This window comes from Podarcis filfolensis (assembly GCF_964270895.1).
Source record: "Podarcis filfolensis genome assembly, chromosome: 17".
In the NCBI taxonomy this organism is placed as follows: Eukaryota; Metazoa; Chordata; class Lepidosauria; order Squamata; family Lacertidae; genus Podarcis; species Podarcis filfolensis.
In genome coordinates this window covers 30,531,302-30,552,513 of record NC_139621.1, presented here as the reverse complement: position 1 = coordinate 30,552,513, position 21,212 = coordinate 30,531,302, and the positions used below count along the sequence as shown (strand labels likewise).

Below are 21,212 nucleotides of genomic sequence, written 5' to 3'. Positions count from 1 at the left end.
ACAAGACCTGGCAGCTCCTTGGCTGTTATTTACTGCTGCCAAGCAGATTAGCTCACCACCAAAGCCTTGTGTGACCGGCTTCACAGTTAGGCTGCAAACAGGCAATGGCAGATGGAGAGCAATGGAAGCATGGTCTCCTTCAACAGTATCCCCCCCCCAACTCTAGCACTGGTCACTTTACAAGGATAATGGGGGTGGGCAGCCTCAATGTAAAGGTGAGAGAAAGTAGTGCATTTATTTTCTCCAGCACCTGTTTTTAAAGCACTACCAATGGAATACGTTCATATTTTCATGTCCTTAAAAAACGTTTAAGCTACCTCAGATACTGTGCTACTCATCATGGGAACCATCACAACCGTCACACCAAAATGAGCACAGTATTCTTCTGGGGGTACTAGGAGCTGGCACTGGTTTCATCCAGTGATGCTTGACGAGCTACAGAAACTTGCAAAACCCCTTGGATCAGAGTCTGTGATAGTGTAGGAAGAAATAAACGTGTGTGCCCCACACAACGTCAACTCCACCATTACACTTCCAACCCTGGAAAGTTATAATCTGAATACAGCAGAGACAAGGAACCTCAGGCCAGCAAGCCAAATGCAGCCTTCCATCTGGCCCTCAAGCTACATCTTCAGCAGCCCTGCTCTAGGACCTCCTTGCTTGCCTGAAATGTGCCTTGGACTATGAAAATGCCTCTTGCTGGTCTGGATGGAGGAGGCTGAGCTTTGGGTAAATATCAAAACACCTGACTTTTGCAAGGTTAGAATGTAAGAGTCGTACCCACTGATCTGCCTACTTTCCCCCCTGGCCCCATCCACCCCCTGGTATGTGGCCCCCATAAGGTTCCCCATGAAAATATGTGGCTCTTGGGGGTGAAAGATGTTCCCCATCCGGAAATCCAAAGAGGTAGGAAATCCACATGTGTAAAAACAAAAAACACCAGTCAAAGGCCTGCAAGTCTCCAATGGTAACAGAGATACATATGCCCTTGCTGGGCTCGTTGGCAAGTCTTACTCATATCTCTCTCCAGCATGATTCATTGCTTAAAACGTGGCAAAAGTTTCCAGAAATTGAGGGGCACCAAGAACAGATGTAAGACCTGGGCAAACCAAAAGGAGGAATGAAGAATGGCTCTCAAAACTGAAAATAGATATGAGATGTCACTCATAATGACAGGTCACTTGAGTGGTATGCATAAATATACATGTAAACTCAGTTATTAATTGTTATATATAGATATAGATATATAATATCTGTGCTTATTATACTTACTCTTCATAAAGCTTATGCACAAGTGCCCTATGCCTTTATATATTATTCAACATCTTTAAAAACACATTTAGTGCAACAAATACACAGAGACCTCACCTTTCTGCATACAATTTGCATAAAATGGAATATGTACATTTAAGTGCTGAAACCAAGTTTGAATATGGCTGAATAAAATTATGCAAGGTCTACTGATGCAGATCTTTTAGGACTAACATGTTTTTATAGTTCATATAGATATCTATAAAATCTTCCCAGTGTCAAAGATATATTGCTGTATTAATAATTTTGGACATGATTTAAAAATAAAAACAAAACTTTCAAAATAGGGTGCATCTATGCCACTGACAAAACGGTTTGCTGGGCATTCTCTAGTCTTTCAAGTGCTTGGGGACAGAGAAGTGTTAGGGACTCCTCACAGATAATCCCCAACACAACACACTACAAGTCCAAGGATTCTTTGGTTTTGCAACAGTTTAAACTGATGCAAAATCGATATGTTTGTGGTCTACATAGGTCTGGCTTATGTGCTTGAATACATAGAGGCTGATCATTCAATGGCGACTGTATCTGTATTAGCTGATAAACACCCACAGATACAGAATTGGATGTCTTCATTTGTCCAACAATTTGAAAGGCTAACAGTGCCATCCTATGGTTATCTACTCAGAAGTAAATGCAATTTAGTTCACAGGACTTTCAGGTAAGCGAGCATAGGATTCAGCCTTAAAAGTTGATTGGAGGGTACAATCATCAACAATACCAATTGCCACCAGTGGCAGTGTCGTTTCCAGTTCAGTATGCACCTGTGTTGACTCTGAGTCTATTCAGTTCCTTCCTTCCTTCCTTCCTTCCTTCCTTCCTTCCTTCCTTCTGCAGATTCCCATGTTCTTATTTCTAGACAATACTGCTTCCACTTTGCAACCATGCCTTTAAAGCGGGAGTAAATATAAGAACAGAGCCCATCACAGACACCACCAAAAATAGCCATAGGAAGATACGGTCAAGGACCTGAGCTACAAACTTCCAGTCTTGCACCACCTAGAAAAGAAAATGATGGCCATGAGTTTCACAAGTATTTTGCACAATTGAAGAGCTGCTTTGAAATACGCTTGGAATTTAGTTATCGATTTGTGTAACATTTAAGTTTATCATGAATAGTTCTCTCAAAGTTTCTGCCTTTCAAAAAAACACCACTCCCTGTGGCCTTTGATATTTATAAATGAATATAAATGGCATTTTTAGCTAGCATAAGCCATAACACAAGTCAGGTGCAAACAATCACTTTTTAAATATCTAACGGGGTAGATAGAAGGTGAAACATGGTTCACTCATGGATATGAGCCAATTTCAAGTAGACCATCTAGGATTAAGCAAATGCTGGGCTAGGAGACTCTTGGTCTGATTCTGCACACACAGTCAACCTACCTTTTTTGGACTAGAATCCCCATGTTGACTTAGTGTGACTGATACGGCCTCGGCCCAGTGTACCTGAAGGAGCGTCTCCACCCCCATTGTTCATCCCGGACACTGAGGTCCAGCTCTGAGGGCCTTCTGGCAGTTCCCTCACTGCGAAAAGTGAGGTTACAAGGAACCAGGCAGAGGGCCTTCTTGGTAGTGGCGCCCACCCTGTGGAACGCCCTCCCATCAGATGTCAAGGAAATGAACAACTATTTGACTTTTAGAAGACATCTGAAGGCAGCCCTGTTTAGGGAAGTTTTTAATGTTTGATATTTTATTGCGCTTTTAATATTCTGTTGGGAGTCGCCTAGAATGGCTGGAGAAACTCAGCCAGATGGGCAGGGTATAAATAATAATAAATGATGATGATGCTGATACCTGCCTGTTTTTGAACTAACATACCTGCCTAATGAAGTGTTCCTTTTTCACATGCCCAGAGATATACTTGATGGAATCAGCAGCCTTTTCCAGAAAGGCAATCACAACTTTTTCTCCATCCTTGAATTGTTTGTGTTTATGTTTCCTCGTCAGCTTTTCTTTCCGTGTCCCTTTGGGATCAGAGAATGAATAGCGATCTACATGTCCTTTCATGCAAAGCAGCCTGGGGAGTTTCTGAAGGAAGAGCCTCTTCACCCAAGGAGCCATCGGGTGGTAGGTGGCCGAGGAACGATGGTGCACGTTGATTACAAAAACAGTCACGATGATGGACAAGGTGACAAAAATCATGATGAACAGCAAGTACTCGCCAATCAAAGGGATGACTTTGGAGGAAGAGGGGATGATTTCTTCAATGACTAAGAGAAAAACAGTAAGGGAGACTAAAACCGAGGTGGACAGCGAGAGTTTTTCTCCCTCATCAGAAGGCAAGTAGAAAACAAGCACAGTCAAGAAAGATAATCCCAGACATGGGATGATTAAGAAGAGAGTGTAAAATAATGGCAGCCGTCTTAAAACAAAAGAATAGGTAATGAAAGGGTAGGAATACAATCCGTCTTTTCGGTTTCCCTTCATCCCCTTGGCATTTAGGATTTCCCATTCTCCATTATCAAAGAAATCCGTCCTGTCCACATTTTCATCGACTAAAATTAGGTCCACCATGTTGCCATCATAGGTCCACGATCCGAATTTCATTGAGCAGTTCTGTCGGTCGAATGGGAAGAAGGTGACGTCCATAGTGCAGGAACTTTTATAACTGGCTGGGGGAGTCCAGACTACTATCCCATTGTATTTGACTATTGCCTTTGTCATCAAGGAACCTTCAAAGCGCCCATCAGCACTGGAAAGGGGAGAGTAGGGAAGAAAAACTATTTGAATAGTGTTTCCAAGCTGCTGTTTCCAATTCTTTTTCTTATATTCTGATTTTGCTTCCCATCACTTTGGTAGATGGTAGACAGGTACGTAATCATAAACAGGTTGCAATAAATTGTGCCATGTTTCAGCAGCCTTTTAGTACTTATTCATCCATTCATTCCAGATGTTCGTAATCTGCCTTTCACCCACAAGCTCCCAAGGCAGCAACATTAAAACCACCATTACTAATAAATAAAACAAAAATTGCTCAACAATATAAAATTCATTACTGAATTGAGTCCTAGGTTTACTGGTAGACACAGGGCATTTTGGAAATATGCTTTTGTTCTCTCCAGGGCTACTGAATGACCAAATAGAGGCAAATGCTTGTGGCGACTGTAAATATTGGGAGGTTACACTGCTGGGCCTCTCCCCAAGATTTTACTCCATGTCTATAACACCCTCCCCTTCTCAAGGTCCTGGCACAGCCCACCCTAACTTGCTGGTCCCCTAATGACATGCCTACTTTAAGCCCTTGGAAGAGAAGGAGAAAAGGAACATGTTTTGGGCTAGAAAAGAGGTGGAGAAGGCAAGGGTAATAATCTACTATTCTCCTATAGCCACTAGCTCTAAGTAACTTCAAATACATATGTACACATTCTTCTGCTATTCTTGCTACTATTGCTACCAACCCACCCATTTTGTATGTCAAATTTTTGACTATAAGCTCCTTGAGCACTTGGCCCTCCAGTTGTTTGGGACTACAATTCCCATCATCCCTGACCACTGGTCCTGTTAGCTGGGGATGATGGGAGTTGTAGTCCCAAAACAGCTGGAAGGCCAAGTTTGTCCTTGAGGCTTAGATCTGTCTTTTTGTTAATGTTACTTTGTAGCAGATGTGGGGGATCATTGGCCCTCCACATTTTACTGAAAGCTAACTCCTGTCAGCCCCAGAAAGCGTGGCTAATAATCTTGGCTGATGCGAGTTTGAGTTCAGTAAAATCTGGAGGTTCACCACACCTGCTTCATACAGTACACAGATGTTGCTATACAAAGAAAATAAATTATCTAGCTTTCAGCTTCTCTCCTGAGACCCCTGCACACAAGTACAAAAAATACTGTAAAAAATGAGTGTCAAGATCTGTATACTCACTTTTCAAACAAAACAATATCTGGGAGCCAGAGAGATTCAGATGGAACTCGAATTGCGGTGATTCCACCATAGTCCTCCGGATTCCAGCACAATTTTTGGTCAATCCATTCCTGCAATAATCAGCAAAAGCACCACTGTTGCTTGGTCAGTTTCACAACAAGCTGAATACTCTAAGGAACCAAATTAGAATAATTCTGTAGCATCCATCAGCTTCAAAGATGTCCCAGTCATGCATCCAGTTTCAGCCCACAGAAGGACATATTACAGTTGCCATCAAACACGATCCACAGAATTTCACAGAAACCAGACAGGCCAAACCTGGGCAGGGGGTCTCTGTCCTGAACATTCACCTCAATTTTTAATGAAAAATTCCTTCCAGCAAATCCCGTTTAGGAACATAGGAAGCTTATTTCTTAAATTAAACTTAAGGAAGGAAACAGAATACAGTACAGAAAGCTTCCTTATGCCAAGTCCACCACCTAAGTACTGTCTGTGCTGGGTGTTAGCAATTCCCAGAAGTTTCAGATGGGAGTCTTCCACAGCCCTACATGAACCTATTAGGTACTGAAGAACCTGGGAAATGTTGCATGCAATGCAAGTGCTCTACTACTAAGCAACCAACTCCTTTAAATATTCTATCAACAGCGTCTCCAAAAATTTTTACACATCACTTGGGAAGGCAGGCAAACTAATACCAGTGTACTGGAAGAAGCAAAGATCACCAGTGTCGAAGCAATGATTCTTCAACATCAACTTCGTTGGACTGGTCATGTTGTGAGGATGCCTGATGATCGTCTTCCAAAGCAACTACTCTATTCCGAACTTAAAAATGGAAAGTGTAATGCTGGTGGTCAACAAAAGAGATTTAAAGACTCTCTGAAGGCAAATCTCAAAAAATGTAGTATAGACACTGACAATTGGGAAACACTGGCCTGCGAGCACTCCGATTGGAGAACAGCCTTTCCCAAAGGTGTCATGGGCTTTGAAGACCCCTGAACTCAGGACGAAAGGGAGAAACGTGCTAAGAGGAAGGCACACTTGGCAAACCCCCACCGTGATCAACTCCCACCCGGAAACCTATGTCCCCACTGTGGAAGGACGTGTGGATCCAAAATTGTCCTCCACAGTCACTTATAGACTGACTGTTAAAACCGTGTTTATGGAAGACAATCTTACTAGGCTACGAGTGATCGCCAAAGAAGAAGAACTACGGTAAGTAATGGTTGCTTGCTTTCAGCATCCCTGCCACAGTGCCCTAAGTCTTTACCATTCATTAGTTATGAAAATACAGGGGAAATGTGTGGCTACCCAGTAGCCAAGAAAGAAGTAAAGTTGCCTTCATCTCCCAGCATTCTGATCAATGAATGAGTCACTAGCTCAGGGTTACATCAACTGCTTTGCATGCAGAAGGCCCTGTGTACAATCCCTGGTGTCCCCAGGTAGGACTGGGAGAGAGTCCTCTCTGAAATCCCGGAGAGTCACTGCCTGTCAGAGCAGACAGTACTAAGCTAAATGAGCCTATGTTCTGACTTGGTATAAGGCGGTTTCCTATGTTCCTATGAAGATTAACAAACACTTTGACACTTTGAATTAAATTTGAATGAAATAAGTCACTAAAAACCTACAGGACTGCTTACATTTAGGTTTGGGTTGCTTCATGTTGAGTTATTCCCCACCACCAAAACCACCCTTAGTATGTCTTTTGGCCTCTGACACAGCATAAAAAATTCTGTTTATGTTACAGCCACACAATTGCTTCAGCTGTGGGTTATCTGTGAGAGGTCTAGTACTGTGGCCCTACCTTATTTATGTACCCCTATGATGTTATAGTTTATAATTATTGTGTAATGTTTTATTTCTGACTATCGGTCGAATAAAGGAAATTGATTGATTGACAATTGCTTCAGCGCATACCTGTGCATGTGGCTAAAACTCATCATAAGGCAGTTTTAAAGACATGGCTACTGAGTGCTAACACATTATTTGGAAGGCCCTCGACCAGCAGGGCTCTATGATTTTTATGTGGACATGCTAGAGATCTCCCAGGGAAAATAAGATATATTGAGGCAACAAGTACCATCAAGACCAGAGTTTCCGAAACTTGAGTCTCCAGCTGTTGTTGGATTACAACTCCCATGATCCCATCATGATGGGAACTGTAGTCCCAAAATAAGCTGGAGATCCAAGTTTGGAAAACCCTGATCTAGACCTTTGAGACTGAAGCATAGTTAATCACAGCTCTTTTTCACAAGTGCAAGACACAAAAATCCATGAATCAGATGGACCATCTGAATGTCTGTCTTTCAGAATTAAAAAAAACCCTATTACATATTATTTACTACTACTACTACTATTCTCTGCTACTTAGCCTTTAAAAGCATCTTGATCTGCAGGCATTAGCAGGTATAATGCTTATTTCTCTGCTGTTGTGCAAAGCTTCTCTGATGATTTGGAGAGCTCAAAGTGCTCTTAAAGGCTCAAGAGCAAGCCAAGTCACTTTCTTCTGGTCAACTGACCACCCTATGTTGACGTCATGTTACAGTGGATAAACCAGGCTATCTGAGTGGCATCATGCTTACAGTAATAATCAAAGGAAAGGAAAGCACCTCTCCCCTTATATTTATTATTTATAAGTTTTTAGGCTGCGCTGTGGGAATGCAAGAGAAGGAAGAATGTGTGAGCTTACTAAAATCAATATCAGCAATGAAAGCATCTTCCTGTAGAGAGTTCAGGCACAGGACTCTTACAAGATCCTCCCTTCTGCAAAAAAAACACCTCATGATACTTCTGAGTAGTTATGGATTTCTCAAATACACTATTCTGGGTGTGGGGAAGGTGTGAGGTCAGTAGACTAAATTTAGGGCTCTCTTTACCCCAGGTGAGGGGAACGCTTGGGCCTGCAGAAGCTACTGAACTACAATTCCCATCATTCCTGGCCACTGGCTGCACTTGCTGAGGTTGATGGGAGCTGTAGTTCAGCAACACCTGGAGGGTCAAACATTCTCTACCTCTGGCCCATTGCCTTTGCATTGCTTGTGCCAGGCAATGCTGAGTTGAAAATTAAACATGTGCTCCTCTCGATCCTTTTCTAGCAACAGGAAGTAATGAGCACACAATAACCTGTAACCGGGCACAGCCTTGTGACAGTGTCATGAGAAGAGGTAGCCTGATTGTATGTGCAAACTTTTTCAGAAATATGTCCCACTGTGCATCTTGAACCTTTTCCCCAGGGCTGGCCCAAGATAGTTTACTGCCTGAGTCGAAAGACAAGATGGCACCACTCCCTACTCCATGTGGTGAACTCAACTGGAGTGGATTTTACTTCAACAGTGGCATCATTGCACATGGCAGCAGTGGGCTAGTTCAGGGGGTGCAGAACAGGCCGTGTGGCTCAGACACCTGCTCTCCAACAGTAGGAAATGGCTGGCAAGGTTGCTGCCATTGCCATCAGACTTTCTGCTTGAGAAAGTCACCTAATTTTGCCTAATAGTAGGGCCGGCCCTGCCTTTATTTCTATTTCTCTGCTCCAAATTGCTTGCTTTTATAGGGCTTCCTACATACACATGTAGACATACACACATAGTGCTCAAAAGTTGTGTTTACCTGCATTTTGAACCACATTGGTGGAAGCCACTAGGGCAACAATTTAGAATGGTGAAATAGCAAGTGCAAAAAATGGGTTAAGCATCCCTCCTTTCACTGCTTCTCCTCTCAAAATCCTAGCCCTGAGTGTAGGTTTGTTTTTAAGGTCAACATCAAGCTCTGCTCCACAGATTTGCCTCCAACATGCAGTTAGACCCTCAGTTTCTCAATTTCCTATCATCATTCCTAGTTAAGCTGCTCTGTATAATGTACTCAAATCATCTTCCTCTTTAATGCTTACACACTTCAGATGCTAATAATCAATTATACCCTTCAAGTAGCTGACACATATTTAACTCTTTCCATTACTTTCCATTGTGCCTGTTTCTTCAAGACTTCTACATTTACTTTTGTGCTCTTCTCTGTGGACAGGTTTACCCACATTTTAAGGACCACAACGAATTATTGTGGTTATGGATTCACCTACAGCAACAGTTCTTCTGAGGGGCAAACGATACATTATGTTAGGTGCAGTGCTTTACTTTTAAGTGCATGATTGTCTTACACAAATTGCCTAGCAATTGGCAGGGGGGACAGGACATTAACCCTTTATCCCCATTGTGATTCCAATCTATATTAGGCTCCTCTCACCTCTTGCAGTCTTGATTAGGGGAAAACTCTCATTCACTTCAATGTGAAATTTCCCCCTCTATGCAAACTGCAGGTGCAGGGCCCCCAATTTGGATAGGGATCATAGCAGTAAGCAGAGGGTTAAATCTCTCCCTCCTGCCCCCACACTATGGCTCCCATTCAGCTCAAGGGGACCATGCTGTAAAAAACAAAAACAAAAAAATCCAAGGCCCATAAAGGCACAGGTAAGTGGATAACACCAGTTTGGCCCAACCATGAGACAAGATGAGGTGACCGCCTCAGGCGGCAGAATTCACAAGGATTGCAAATCTGGCCTCCAAGTAACGCATAGCCCATTCCTTGTAAGCCAGATCTGCCTACTCCTCAGCAACCCCCTCAATGCCTCCTGTACAGTGGCCTCTTGGAGGCACTGCTCTTGTCCTCCCATCCTTGTTCCTGAGGTAGATTTTTATTCCCTCCATGTTCCCTGGCAGGGGGAAGCCATTTTGTGGTTCACCTCAGGTTCCAAAATGTCTTGGGCCAGCCCTGGGATAACGCAATATGTAGTTAGGTCCTCCGTATGTGTACTGGGAATTCCCCAGAGACTGTGTGGAAAAGTCACAATCTTCCACACCCCGTCAGGAGGCAAGGACGGTCAGCCATTTTGCTGACCGCTTGAAGAGCAGCTTAGTATAAATCACTGCGCAAGGGCAGCACATTCCAATATATGAGCAGCAACTTGCAGCTTAACCCCGCTCCCCGTTTTGTCTTTTTACATTGACTGAAGAAAGCTTTTGTCGATCAGATGATATTGCCAATCACCCTTGTGCCCTCTAAGAGAGAAACAATAGTCCCCAAGGGCTGGTGTGGTCTGCCTTGCCAAGACAGTAAGCAAAGGGTATGTTTACACGCCTTATCCTGGGGTACAAGTTGAGCTGCAGTCAGGCACGTAAGGAGCTAGGGAGCAGTTCAGAAAGTGAGATTGTGGTTTATTTTGAATTCTGGTGGCTCACCTTAGCCCCAGTTCAGCAAGCCCAGAGGCAGAAATTTGACAGAAGGAGAAGCAAAAACTTAATAGTCACTAACTGGTAAGCAAATGAAAATTGATTTACGTTAAATACGAATAATTCAAATGTTAACATTTGAAAGTGCCAAGTGTTTCTCAGTCACCACCACTCATTTTCCTGGAAACTGGAGGGCAGGAGTTAAGACATTGATGTCTTAACTGAGCCTCTGGGTGATTGTAGAATAGTTCCTGTGTGACTGATTGTTTTCCTTAAATCGCCATACGTGAAAGGATGAGTGACATTTCCAAAATGAGAGCTGAAAATTCAAGGACGGGGATTGACAAGTCCTTGTGAAGAACAGGACACTATAGCTCTTCCTTCTACTCCAAGGCTCTGGCCATGTTTCACAGTTCTGGTGGGATATATCCAAACTGGTGCAAGGCAGAAAGAAGGCTGTTGCTTCAGCAGATCTTTCCCTCCCCACACCAAGCTGCGCACAGGGAAGGGGTTCAGCCCACAGAGATATATTTTTGGCTGACAGGAACCAGCATGGCCACTGCAGCGAGTTCTCTGCTGAACCTTTTAAAAGAATTTAAGCTGATGGCAAAACTCAACTGATTTGATTAAGTAGCTTTCTACACAGCTTCCTGGCTGGATCATGCTGCCCAAGGACTGCTACAGATTGCCCTATGACAGGTGCAGGGGACTTTTGGCTCTCAAGATGTTGCCGAACTATAATCCTATTATTCCTGGCCATTGGCCATGCTTCATGGGGGTGATGAGAGTATGACCAATGACCAGGAGTGATGGGATTGTAGTTTGGCAACATCTGGGGAGCCAAAGATTCCCCACACCTACCCTAAGATATGAGAAGAGGGAGAGAGTGGTGACTGGCTTAGACTTAAGGGGACAGTGCACTAATAATAATAATAATAATAATAATAATAATAATAATAATAATAATAAAAATAATAATATTTTACAGTGGTACCTCGGGTTACATATGCTTCAGGTTACATACGCTTCAGGTTACATACTCCGCTAACCCAGAAATAGTGCTTCAGGTTAAGAACTTCAGGATGAGAACAGAAATCATGCTCCAGCGGCGTGGCAGCAGCAGGAGGCCCCATTAGCTAAAGTGGTGCTTCAGGTTAAGAACAGTTTCAGGTTAAGTACGGACATCCGGAACGAATTAAGTACTTAACCTGAGGTACCACTGTATTTATATCCCGCCCTCCCCAGCCAAAGCCGGGCTCAGAGCAGCTAACAACAGTAAAAATAGCACAGTTTACATAAAATCACAGTCGATTAATTTAAATACATTCTAAAATCAATTCAGAATCAAATTAATGGCAACCATTGGGCTAGATTACAGAAGTAGAGAAGGGGTCAGACTGTGCCTTGGCCAAAGGCCTGGTGGAACAGCTCTGTCTTGCAGGCCCTGCGGAAAGATGTCAAGTCCCGCAGGGCCCTAGTCTCTTGTGAAAGAGCATTCCACCAGATCGGAGCCACAGCCGAAAAAGCCCTGGCTCTGGTTGAGGCCAGCCTAACCTCCCTGTGGCCCGGGATCTCCAAGATGTTTGTATTTGAAGACCGTAAGGTCCTCTGTGGGACATACCAGGAGAGGTGGTCCCGTAGGTATGAGGTACACTCAGAGGAGAATTTAAGGGAGCATGAGCAGTTTGCCTGCACTGGGCCCCAAGCTGAGAGGGCACCGCAGGAGACATTGCAACAATGATGAACAACAGGAGGTGAGAGGAGGCAGGGGGCCATCAAATTTTGGTGTTGCACAGGCCACCACTGACATTTCAAAGCCCAAAGTCCACCACTCATTCACTATGCCATCATCAAAACCATCATGCCCAAACCACTCTGGGTGGCTTCCACCACATATAACAACTTAATAAAACATCAAACATTTAAAACTTCCTGAATGCAACACATTCGGGCCATCTCAAATCAGTATGACCTTCTTTTCCACTGTAAACCATGCTCAAAGAGGTCACGATATCAGGAAAAAGCTTACATCGTAAAACACGTCGGGAAAACTCACAATTACTAGATATTAACCAAATTTAAGCAGCCGTGTTTATAGTAATAAGCTAAACAAAACTTATAATATTAACAAATACATGTGTTTGTGTGTGTGTGTGTTTATTAAAAAAAAAATAAACTCAATCTGTCCCTAGGCATTAGCTTTTCTTTAAAAAAAAGAAAAAACAGCTGAGGAGATGAAGTGTTAATAAACATAGCACGACACCATATGTCTTCCCATAGCAAACTCCGAGTTATCCTGAAGAAATCATGTATATGCTCCAATGCTTTCTATTTACCCAATCCCAAGGAAACAGCTTCCATATAAAAGCCAGTTGCTGACATCTCTCCCTTGATCACACTCTAACTTTCTAGGGGTGCCTCTTCCTTTCCTCTAGACTGGGGCCTCATCTGCACTGTGCATTTAAAGCAGTATCATATCACTATCAACAGTCATGGCTTCCCCCAAAGTCCTCCTTCAGAGAACCCTTTCTGCATCAGCTTGTCTGCCACAGGACTTCTGCAAACATCTCTATGTATTCTAGAAGACTGAAATGCACAGCTGGCTCCCTCAGGTCAGACTACCCTGAGACTGGATGTTGAAGGGAATTATCTGCTGTGGTGGGCTAGCTGACAGAAGAACTCTTTTTTGTGCCACTTCAGACTCCATATTTTGAAAACTGCTGTTTACTAGACAATCGATTACCCTCCCCATTTTGTAATACAAGGGCACAAAGTTGAGCCAAGACATTTTGACATCTGAGGCGCACAACAAAATGGTGTCCTCCCTCCCACCAAGGAAGAAGAGGTGAGTGAATATCTATACCAGGAACAAGGAAGGAGTGAAGTTCTACATCGGGGTCTGCTACCCCTGTGGATCCTGCTGCCTGAGGCAGTTGCCTCATCTTGCCTCATGTGTGGGCCGGCCTTGCAAGTGCAATAGATTTAGCGCCTATAGAGACCATTAATCAGCATTGCCCTGAAGTTGTAACCCAGTTAGGCCATAGTATCTGGGATGTAAGATAGCTTAATTCAAGAACATCCCTCTCCACATCACAGTAGAACATTTACTGTAAAAATTCACTGACAATGATGAACATTTACACTGACTGCGCTGTCAAATATCTTACCTGTTTCAGCCATACATTAGTTGTCATCAGCTGATTCTTTTCATCCTGTGGAGGGGGAAAGAAGCAGAAATCATTTATTCTTCTGAAGAAAAAAAAAACAACCTCCCAGCATTCTCCAAGAATAAAGAGTCTGCAACCATTTCAGAGTTTTCCACTTTCCAGTACAGTCCCTTGTGTTAAACAGATAACACTGAACTAAAAAAACACTAAGAAAAAAGTTATATAGCTCTAAATGCAATTTTCCATTGACTGCTGTACAGCACCCCAAGGTCACATTTTTATAACGCATTTATAACATTATAACTCACCAGTATAGATTAGCCCCTGGATTGACTTATTCACATTCACATGGGAGTTTAATGTGGATTTGAAACTGCTTGCATCCCTTGCTTTTTATGCTGTCCACATGACGTCCTCATCCAACTGGTAGGCCACACTTTTACTACATTCAATTCATATTTTCCTGATCTGAGGATAATCTGATCACATGTTAACTGACTGTGGGTAAGTTTTCCCCCCCAAAAAATAGGTGTGTGACATATTTCCGCATCCCTATTCCCATTTTGTTTCTGAAAGCCCAAAGGATTTTTGGGTGGTAATTGTTTTATTTTTAAAATGTAGCAGAACCGCTCTATAGAAGGCAAGGAAGGAAAGGAGGACCCAGAGAAATAGATTACATACCACATCTACTAGTTGGGATATCTTTAATCCAAAGTACACCTTTATGGTATCATTGGAATGTTTCACAGGCCTGATCCATTTCTGATACCCTTGAAATAAGTGCCGCAAAAGTGCATCTTCATTCTCGGCAAATGAGCTGAACACAGTAAAAGCTGAAAGACAAAACTAAGAATTATTGAAAGAACGGTAGGGTGGTGGGGTGGGATATTCAGTGCTAACTTTAATGGTAAATATTCTGCCATGTGAGACTTCAGTGGATGGGCAGGCTGGCAAAGGACAATTTAAATATGTGCTCAATTTAATTACTAGTCATAGGGAAACCCAGGACTATGCAGAATTCAGAATAACAGCTCGCTTGGATGGAGCTAAAATAGATGAGCCTGTGCTGAAGGTCTTTATATAAAGGAAGATCTGGGTGTAGTCAAGAAAGGTACCATTTTGATATGTTTTCTTAGAATTATTTTCCAAAACATGCTGTTTGTTTGTTTTTTGCTGTCCCCAACAAGAAGCACTTTTTAAAAATAGGGTAATAGTTTGGATTACCCCATCCCTATGTTTCAGCCACACTAAGCCAACCAGGAAACCAGAACTCCCAAAACTTTAACAATACAATGGAGTACAGTGGTACCTCGGGTTACATACGCTTCAGGTTACATACGCTTCAGGTTACAGACTCTGATAACCCAGAAATAGTGCTTCAGGTTAAGAACTTTGCTTCAGGATGAGAACAGAAATCGTGCTCCGGTGGCACAGCAGCAGCAGGAGGCCCCATTAGCTAAAGCGGTGCTTCAGGTTAAGAACGGTTTCAGGTTAAGTCTGGACCTCCGGAACGAATTAAGTACTTAACCCAAGATATCACTGTATAAAAATTTGGCAGATGCGGCTTTTCACACCTTGTATGACAATCTGCACTTGCCAAAATTCCCTTTTACCAGTGATGTTGGGTGCCCATTGAGACTGGTAGGGTGCAGCCAGAGCCAATGACAGACAGAGCCAACTAATTCTATTTTTCTCCTCCCTGGTGATTTCTACAAGGACAACACTGAGACTAAGAAGGAGGAAGCTGACAGACAGACAGACAGTGCCATTCTCTGGGCTGGTTGTAAGTAGGGGTGTAAGAAGGCATTGTTCTCCATCCTGTCTTTAGCACATACAGCACTGTTTCCATTCTGCTGCAGTTTACCTTCATCTCTCTGTCCACTGTGGACTGAAAATAACAACAACAGTGAATATGGGTTTTATTCTCCAGACTGATGCTGGTGCAGACATGGGGCAAATAAGGGAACATTTTAGCTGTGAATCCTAGAAAACCTGCTCCCTGCCTTGCTGGCCTTTTCCACCTGGCCTGGGAGGGCAGGGCCCTGACTGACTCCAGCTAAAAAAGCGAGGCTGCTGAAGACACCAGAGACCATCTTGGTTGTCTCTTAGCGCAGATCTAGATCATCAAGCCTCAACTTCCACAGCTGCCACTCACCAAGAACAGGATTGGCAGCAACAGCGGCAGATGTTTTCTACGCTTCAGATAATATTTCATTCTCTTGCTAATTATGCTGTTTTAAATCTGCAATTCATCTTTTACTTTATTCAGTAATCCTCCCCCAGACTGTTTTATTTGATGTTTTAATGTGTTGTAAACTACTTTGACATTTTCTCTTTAAAATATAAAGCGGTTTAGAAATGAAACCATTTGCCACCCAGTGGCGTAGCGTGGGGGGTGCAGGGGGGGCCAGCCGCACCGGGCGCAACATCTGGGGGTTAGGGCAAATCCACGGGTTAGGGGGCGCAAATCCACGGGTTAGGGGGTGCAAATCCACGGGTTAGGGGGCGCAAATTACTTGCCTTGCCCCGGGTGCTGACAACCCACGCTACGCCACTGTTGCCACCATCTTCCATTTTCATCATAATTCTCTGATGTCCCTAGCTGTAAGAAAGAAGGCTTGGAGGACTCATGCCTGAGTTTGGTGGGACAGTGTCCCACTTACCCTAATGGGCAATGCTCCACTGACTCCCATATAACCATTCACTTAGTGCAAGCGTTCCATCTTCCTTTGCCTCCGGTCCCTTCAAGGAGCACTTTTATAACTGGGCAACTCACAAGACCTACATAATTCACGGATGAGCAAAAAGATTGATATTGGGGGGGGGGGCTTTTCTGGAAGGCAATACACCACATTTTAAACAATGAATGCTGGGTCTAGCGACTGGTATCATATTCTTTACAGGGATAATAGCCTGGAAAGTATAACCAGCTGTGTAAGTACTATCTAGATTGCTATGACCCCAAAAAGTGAATGCAGTTGGCTATAGGGGAAGAAAAATGTGGGAGGAGAGGGAGGAGAGGGAAAACTAATCTCCTAAACTGTATAAAATGAGAAAATTTGTTTGAATAATGACATTTAATGTGATGGCTGCAAATAGATAGATAGATAGATAGATAGATAGATAGACAGACAGATAGACAGATATAGATGATAGATGAGAGAAATATGTCAAAAGGAACAAATTCCTCAGCTTAAGGAAATGAAGGTGAATGTATTGTGCTGATAACATTGCTGTGGTAATGATGAGGCATAAAAGTAGAGAACGAATAATAATAAATTCCCTTTAAATGTTTCCTACTTCATACTTTAGTCATTAATGTGTCCAGAACAGATATTCAGCAGTGACTGTCTGAATTCTGCCCCTCAACTGGAATCTAAGGCTGCAATTTTAACCCCAGTTACCTGGGAGTAAGCCCCACTGAATTCAATAGGACTTATTCCTCTTAGCATGATTTGGATTGTGCTGTATGATGGCAACTTGACCATCCATGGAAGCCTCCAGGAATTTTGCAAACAACTGCCTATTAAAAGTCCACATACATGTTGTATATGTATAAATTGGGTCTTTGTCAAAACAAGGACAAACAAAACAAAATAGGTGGAGCATATGCCTGCGCTGGCCAGGGCGGGCGCACTCCCGAGGGGGGTGGGGAGAGTGCCCTCCCAAGCGCGGGATAGCCGCCTGAATGCTCGGCGCAGTGTGCGCGCCCTGCAGCCGGGGCGGAGAGCGCCGCCCATGGGGCGGAGCAAGCTGCCAATGCCGGACATTTGGTACTCCGCCTACCTGCGACTCCCAAACCTCCCCCGAGCTGTCAAAACAAAGGAGGAAGGGGGGAAATCCACCGGCAAAGCGGCGCAGCTCCCACCTTCCCCCAATGGTTTGGGATAGGCTTGGGAGTCACGAGCAGGTGGCGCACCAAATGTCACCCGCCTCAGCGAAGACACCCAGGGCAGTCCACCCCCACCGCACCCCCTTCCTCTGCTCCTGCCTCCTATGGTACTCCTACACCATGGTGCATGTATGAGGACAAGTCCATAAATTCTGTGTTTTGTTTTGTTTTTTAAGATCTACAGTGGTACCTCGGGTTACAGACGCTTCAGGTTACAGGTGCTTCAGGTTACAGACTCCGCTAACCCAGCAATGGTACCTCAGGTTAAGAACTTTACCTCAGAATGAGAAGAGAAATCGCACGGCGGTGGTGCAGTGGCAGCAGTAGGCCCCATTAGCTAAAGTGGTACCTCAGGTTAAGAACAGTTTCAGGTTAAGAACGGACCTCCGGAACGAATTAAGTTCGTAACCAGAGGTACCACTCTACACAGAGACAGGGCATATATTCACACCAAGTCTGCAGGGAGGAATGCAAGACTTTTGAAACAAGACTTGTCCATGGTGGATTTCCCACAAGGCCCTATTTTATTGGGCTGTGTTTTCACACAACTGAAACTACGAAAATTCTTCCCCAGGTCTAAAAATGCATCCACAACGATGCAAATTTTCGACTATATTTGGAATTTGCAGACATTGCTCCTGCAGCTCACATCTTAACCATGACCACACTAGTCACTATGTGGCCTTAGGGAAACCATGACCTCTCAAACTGAGTCCCTCCCACAGCTCGCAAAGCAGGACGATAACACCAAACGGCCCATTTACTGGTTTGCTTTAAGGATTACAGAAATAATGCATGTGAAGTGCTTGGAATACTCAAAGATATAGCTGCTAAGTATTATTATTAGCCAGCTTGAAAAGGCTGCAAAGACAGGTTTCTGAGGCTGCCTCAGAATTAGCACAGTTTGCTTGCTTCCTGCCTACTCAGCCTATACATTGGTAAATATATTGTTCTTCTGCTTTTTTTCTTGGGTTTGAATGTGTATATGTTTTAAATCACCCAGAAGGTTCTTTTAGATACATACGACAGGAGGCAAATTTTAGAAACGAAAGGTAACAAACAGGTACTACAAAAACACCATGCGATTGCAATCCTAGGAACAATTACGTGAAAGTAAGTTGTGTTGAAGATAATGGGATTTAATTCCCAGTAAACTCACACAGGATTACCCTAGAACCTCCAGTACTTTCTCCTCATAAGGAAATTGAACCTGGAAAAGGCTGCCCGATTCATATGGGGTTGGCAAACAATATTGTCACCTTCCAGACTTTGGGGAAAGGGCCATTGGAGCTCTGGGGTGGAGAGGGTGACAGAGAGAGAAATGAAAAGCAAATAGAAAAGGCCGTAGGATGGCTGGCGAAATTGATGTCCATTTAGTACGAACATGAATAATGGGCATTCTGTGAAAAAGACAAATGGTACTTACATTCTTTTGCAGTTCCTACTAAAAGGTTTTGGGTTTTTTTTTATCAAAAGCCAATGTTTCCATTTAACAGCAACAAGAAACCTCTCTCACACATGCTGTCTAATCAATTTGGCACTTTGAGAATGAAGCAGCATTTGTTTTGATTTATCTCTTACCATAGGAGCCAACTCCTAGGGGCTGAGGGATCTTCAGGCACCCCAATAAAATATTTTGAGCCCCCCACCCCACTAATGGCCATTACCATTCAAATGGTTGCGTGCACTGCATCATGTGACCAATTATGTAGGGCGGGGCTTACCTCCCCCCCCCCTATTTTAATTCAACTTGGCACCCCTGTCCCTTATTGCCCTTGCTCCACCTCCTCCTTTCCCTTTCATCTAAATTTAGTGTGTAAGCTCATTCAGGCAGAGACCTGCCTTCTGCTCATGTTTCTCTGTAATGCACTATGTCTACTACCTGTGCTAAATAACAACATTTGCATTTGTTATTTGTTATGACGAGTGAGATCATCATAATTTCACTTAACTACTGAAGTCTTCTCAAAGACAAGGCTGTTGATCAGAAGATGGCAATACTAAGATGAGTCACTGGCTAACCAGTGCAGCTTATTTTATTTTATTTTTCCTCCTTTCCAGGTCCTTTGCTTAATATACACAAACACAAGCAAAAGTATATCAAACACGCTTAAAGAACTTGAGACAGTGGTTTAATTTTAGTACCTAAGATGCATCTCTCTGTTGTCGCAAGGAGTCTCAGTTCAAGCACTTACGTTTAATTTGAATAAATTGCACTTACCTGAACTGTTAGTACAAAGAAGGAGGGACACTATAATAAAAGCAGGAAGCTCCATCCTCGCAACCACATCTGCAGCTGGATCTCTTGCTTTTCATAGGCAAACAACTTCCATCCAAAGATACGAGTTTAGACACAATGATTCTACTGTAAACTGTGATGGCTAATAGGCTGGAAACAGGAAGAATAGCATTTGAGCCTTATCTTGCACCACAGCGAAGCTTCTTAAAGTACACTTCATTGATTTTCGGTCAGCTGTCACAGGCTGCAAGCCAAAAATAAGAATAATCCCTGGGTCCTAAACTCTGCCTCGTTGCTTATCCAGGATAACCAAGGTACTGTTGAAAGCTAAATTCAAAGAACACCTAGGACAGAGCCAAGCAACTTAGAACCTGATTTGAATTCCATAAATGTCTGCTCGTAATCTCTTTGCCATTTGATAAGTAATGGGAAGTGCTCCTCCAGCTGTTCAAATACGTTCACTGCAGCACACGCCTGTTCTATGGGAATCGTAAAGTGCGATGCCCTTGATGGCAAAACAGACTAAGACTGTAGCATGGAGATGGGGGAACCGTGGCCCTGCAGACGTTGGTGGACTCCAAATCCCATCAACGCATTTCCAAAAGCGAGGGGATGATGGGAATTAGTAGTCCAGGGGAACAGGTATCCGGAGCTAGCTTTCAGATAACAAAGGAAGGGTCAGGCTCTGTAGGATCTGGCGGTGCTCCTAGGAAAGGCAGGTATCCGTGCAATAAAGTCCAGCACTAAAGTGAGCCTAACATTGCCAAGCAGGGCTGCGTGACAGCCAAAGACCCACCCCTCAATATAATAATAATAATAATTATTATTATTATTTATTATTTGTACCCTGCCCATCTGGCTGGGTTTCCCCAGCCACTCTGGGCAGCTACCACAAAGACCAAAAATACACTAAGATGTCACACATTAAAAACTTCCCTGGACAGGGCTGCCTTCAGATGTCTTCTGAATGTCAGGTAGTTGTTTATCTCTTTGACATCTGATGGGAGGGTGTTCCACAGGGCGGGTGCCACTACCGAGAAGGCCCTCTGCCTGGTTCCCTGTAGCTTTGCTTCTCTCAATGAGAGAACCGCCAGAAGGCCCTCGGTGCTGGATCTCAGCGTCCGGGCAGAACGATGGGGGTGGAGACGCTCCTTCAGGTATACTGGGCAGAGGCCGTTTAGGGCTTTAAAGGTCAACACCAACACTTTGAATTGTGCTCGGAAACATACTGGGAGCCAATGTAGGTCTTTCAAGACCAGTGTTATGTGGTCTCGGCGGCCGCCCCCAGTCACCAGTCTAGCTGCCGTATTCTGGATTAGTTGTAGTTTCCGGGTCACCTTCAAAGATAGCCCCACGTAGAGCGCATTGCAGTAGTCCAAGCGGGAGATAACTAGAGCAATGTTTTGGGTAATGTATGTTTGTTGTGGTACCAATGCATGCTCTCTGCTACGTGCAGTGGGGCTTCTAAGGGAGGAAATGACTTTGCATGGTAGGTGCATTGATTCTGACCGCGGAGATATAAATT

General features: G+C 43.7%; 1 protein-coding gene and 1 long non-coding RNA gene across 2 annotated transcripts in view; both read right to left on the bottom strand.

Moving 5' to 3' along the window:
- Positions 1 to 21,212, bottom strand: part of LOC310753143 — a 254,263-nt gene that overhangs the window by 228,089 nt on the left and 4,962 nt on the right. The window lies entirely within an intron of this gene.
- Positions 316 to 20,076, bottom strand: CHRNB3 (cholinergic receptor nicotinic beta 3 subunit). Its single transcript, XM_083593630.1, has 6 exons — positions 19,670 to 20,076; positions 14,238 to 14,389; positions 13,557 to 13,601; positions 5,174 to 5,283; positions 3,133 to 4,006; positions 316 to 2,310 (listed from the first exon to the last, which is right to left on the bottom strand). The coding sequence occupies exons 1-6, from the start codon at positions 19,722 to 19,724 to the stop codon at positions 2,167 to 2,169; spliced, it is 1,380 nt and encodes a 459-aa protein (XP_083449756.1). The 5' UTR covers positions 19,725 to 20,076; the 3' UTR covers positions 316 to 2,166.

Coding starts and splice junctions, on each gene's coding strand:
- CHRNB3 (XM_083593630.1), bottom strand. CDS start 19,724: ATGGAGCTTCCTGCTTTTATTATAGTGTCCCTCCTTCTTTGTACTAAC. Junction 13,602..14,237: donor TATCCCAACTAGTAGATGTG/GTATGTAATCTA, acceptor CCCCCTCCACAG/GATGAAAAGAATCAGCTGAT. Junction 5,284..13,556: donor CTAATGTATGGCTGAAACAG/GTAAGATATTTG, acceptor TGATTATTGCAG/GAATGGATTGACCAAAAATT.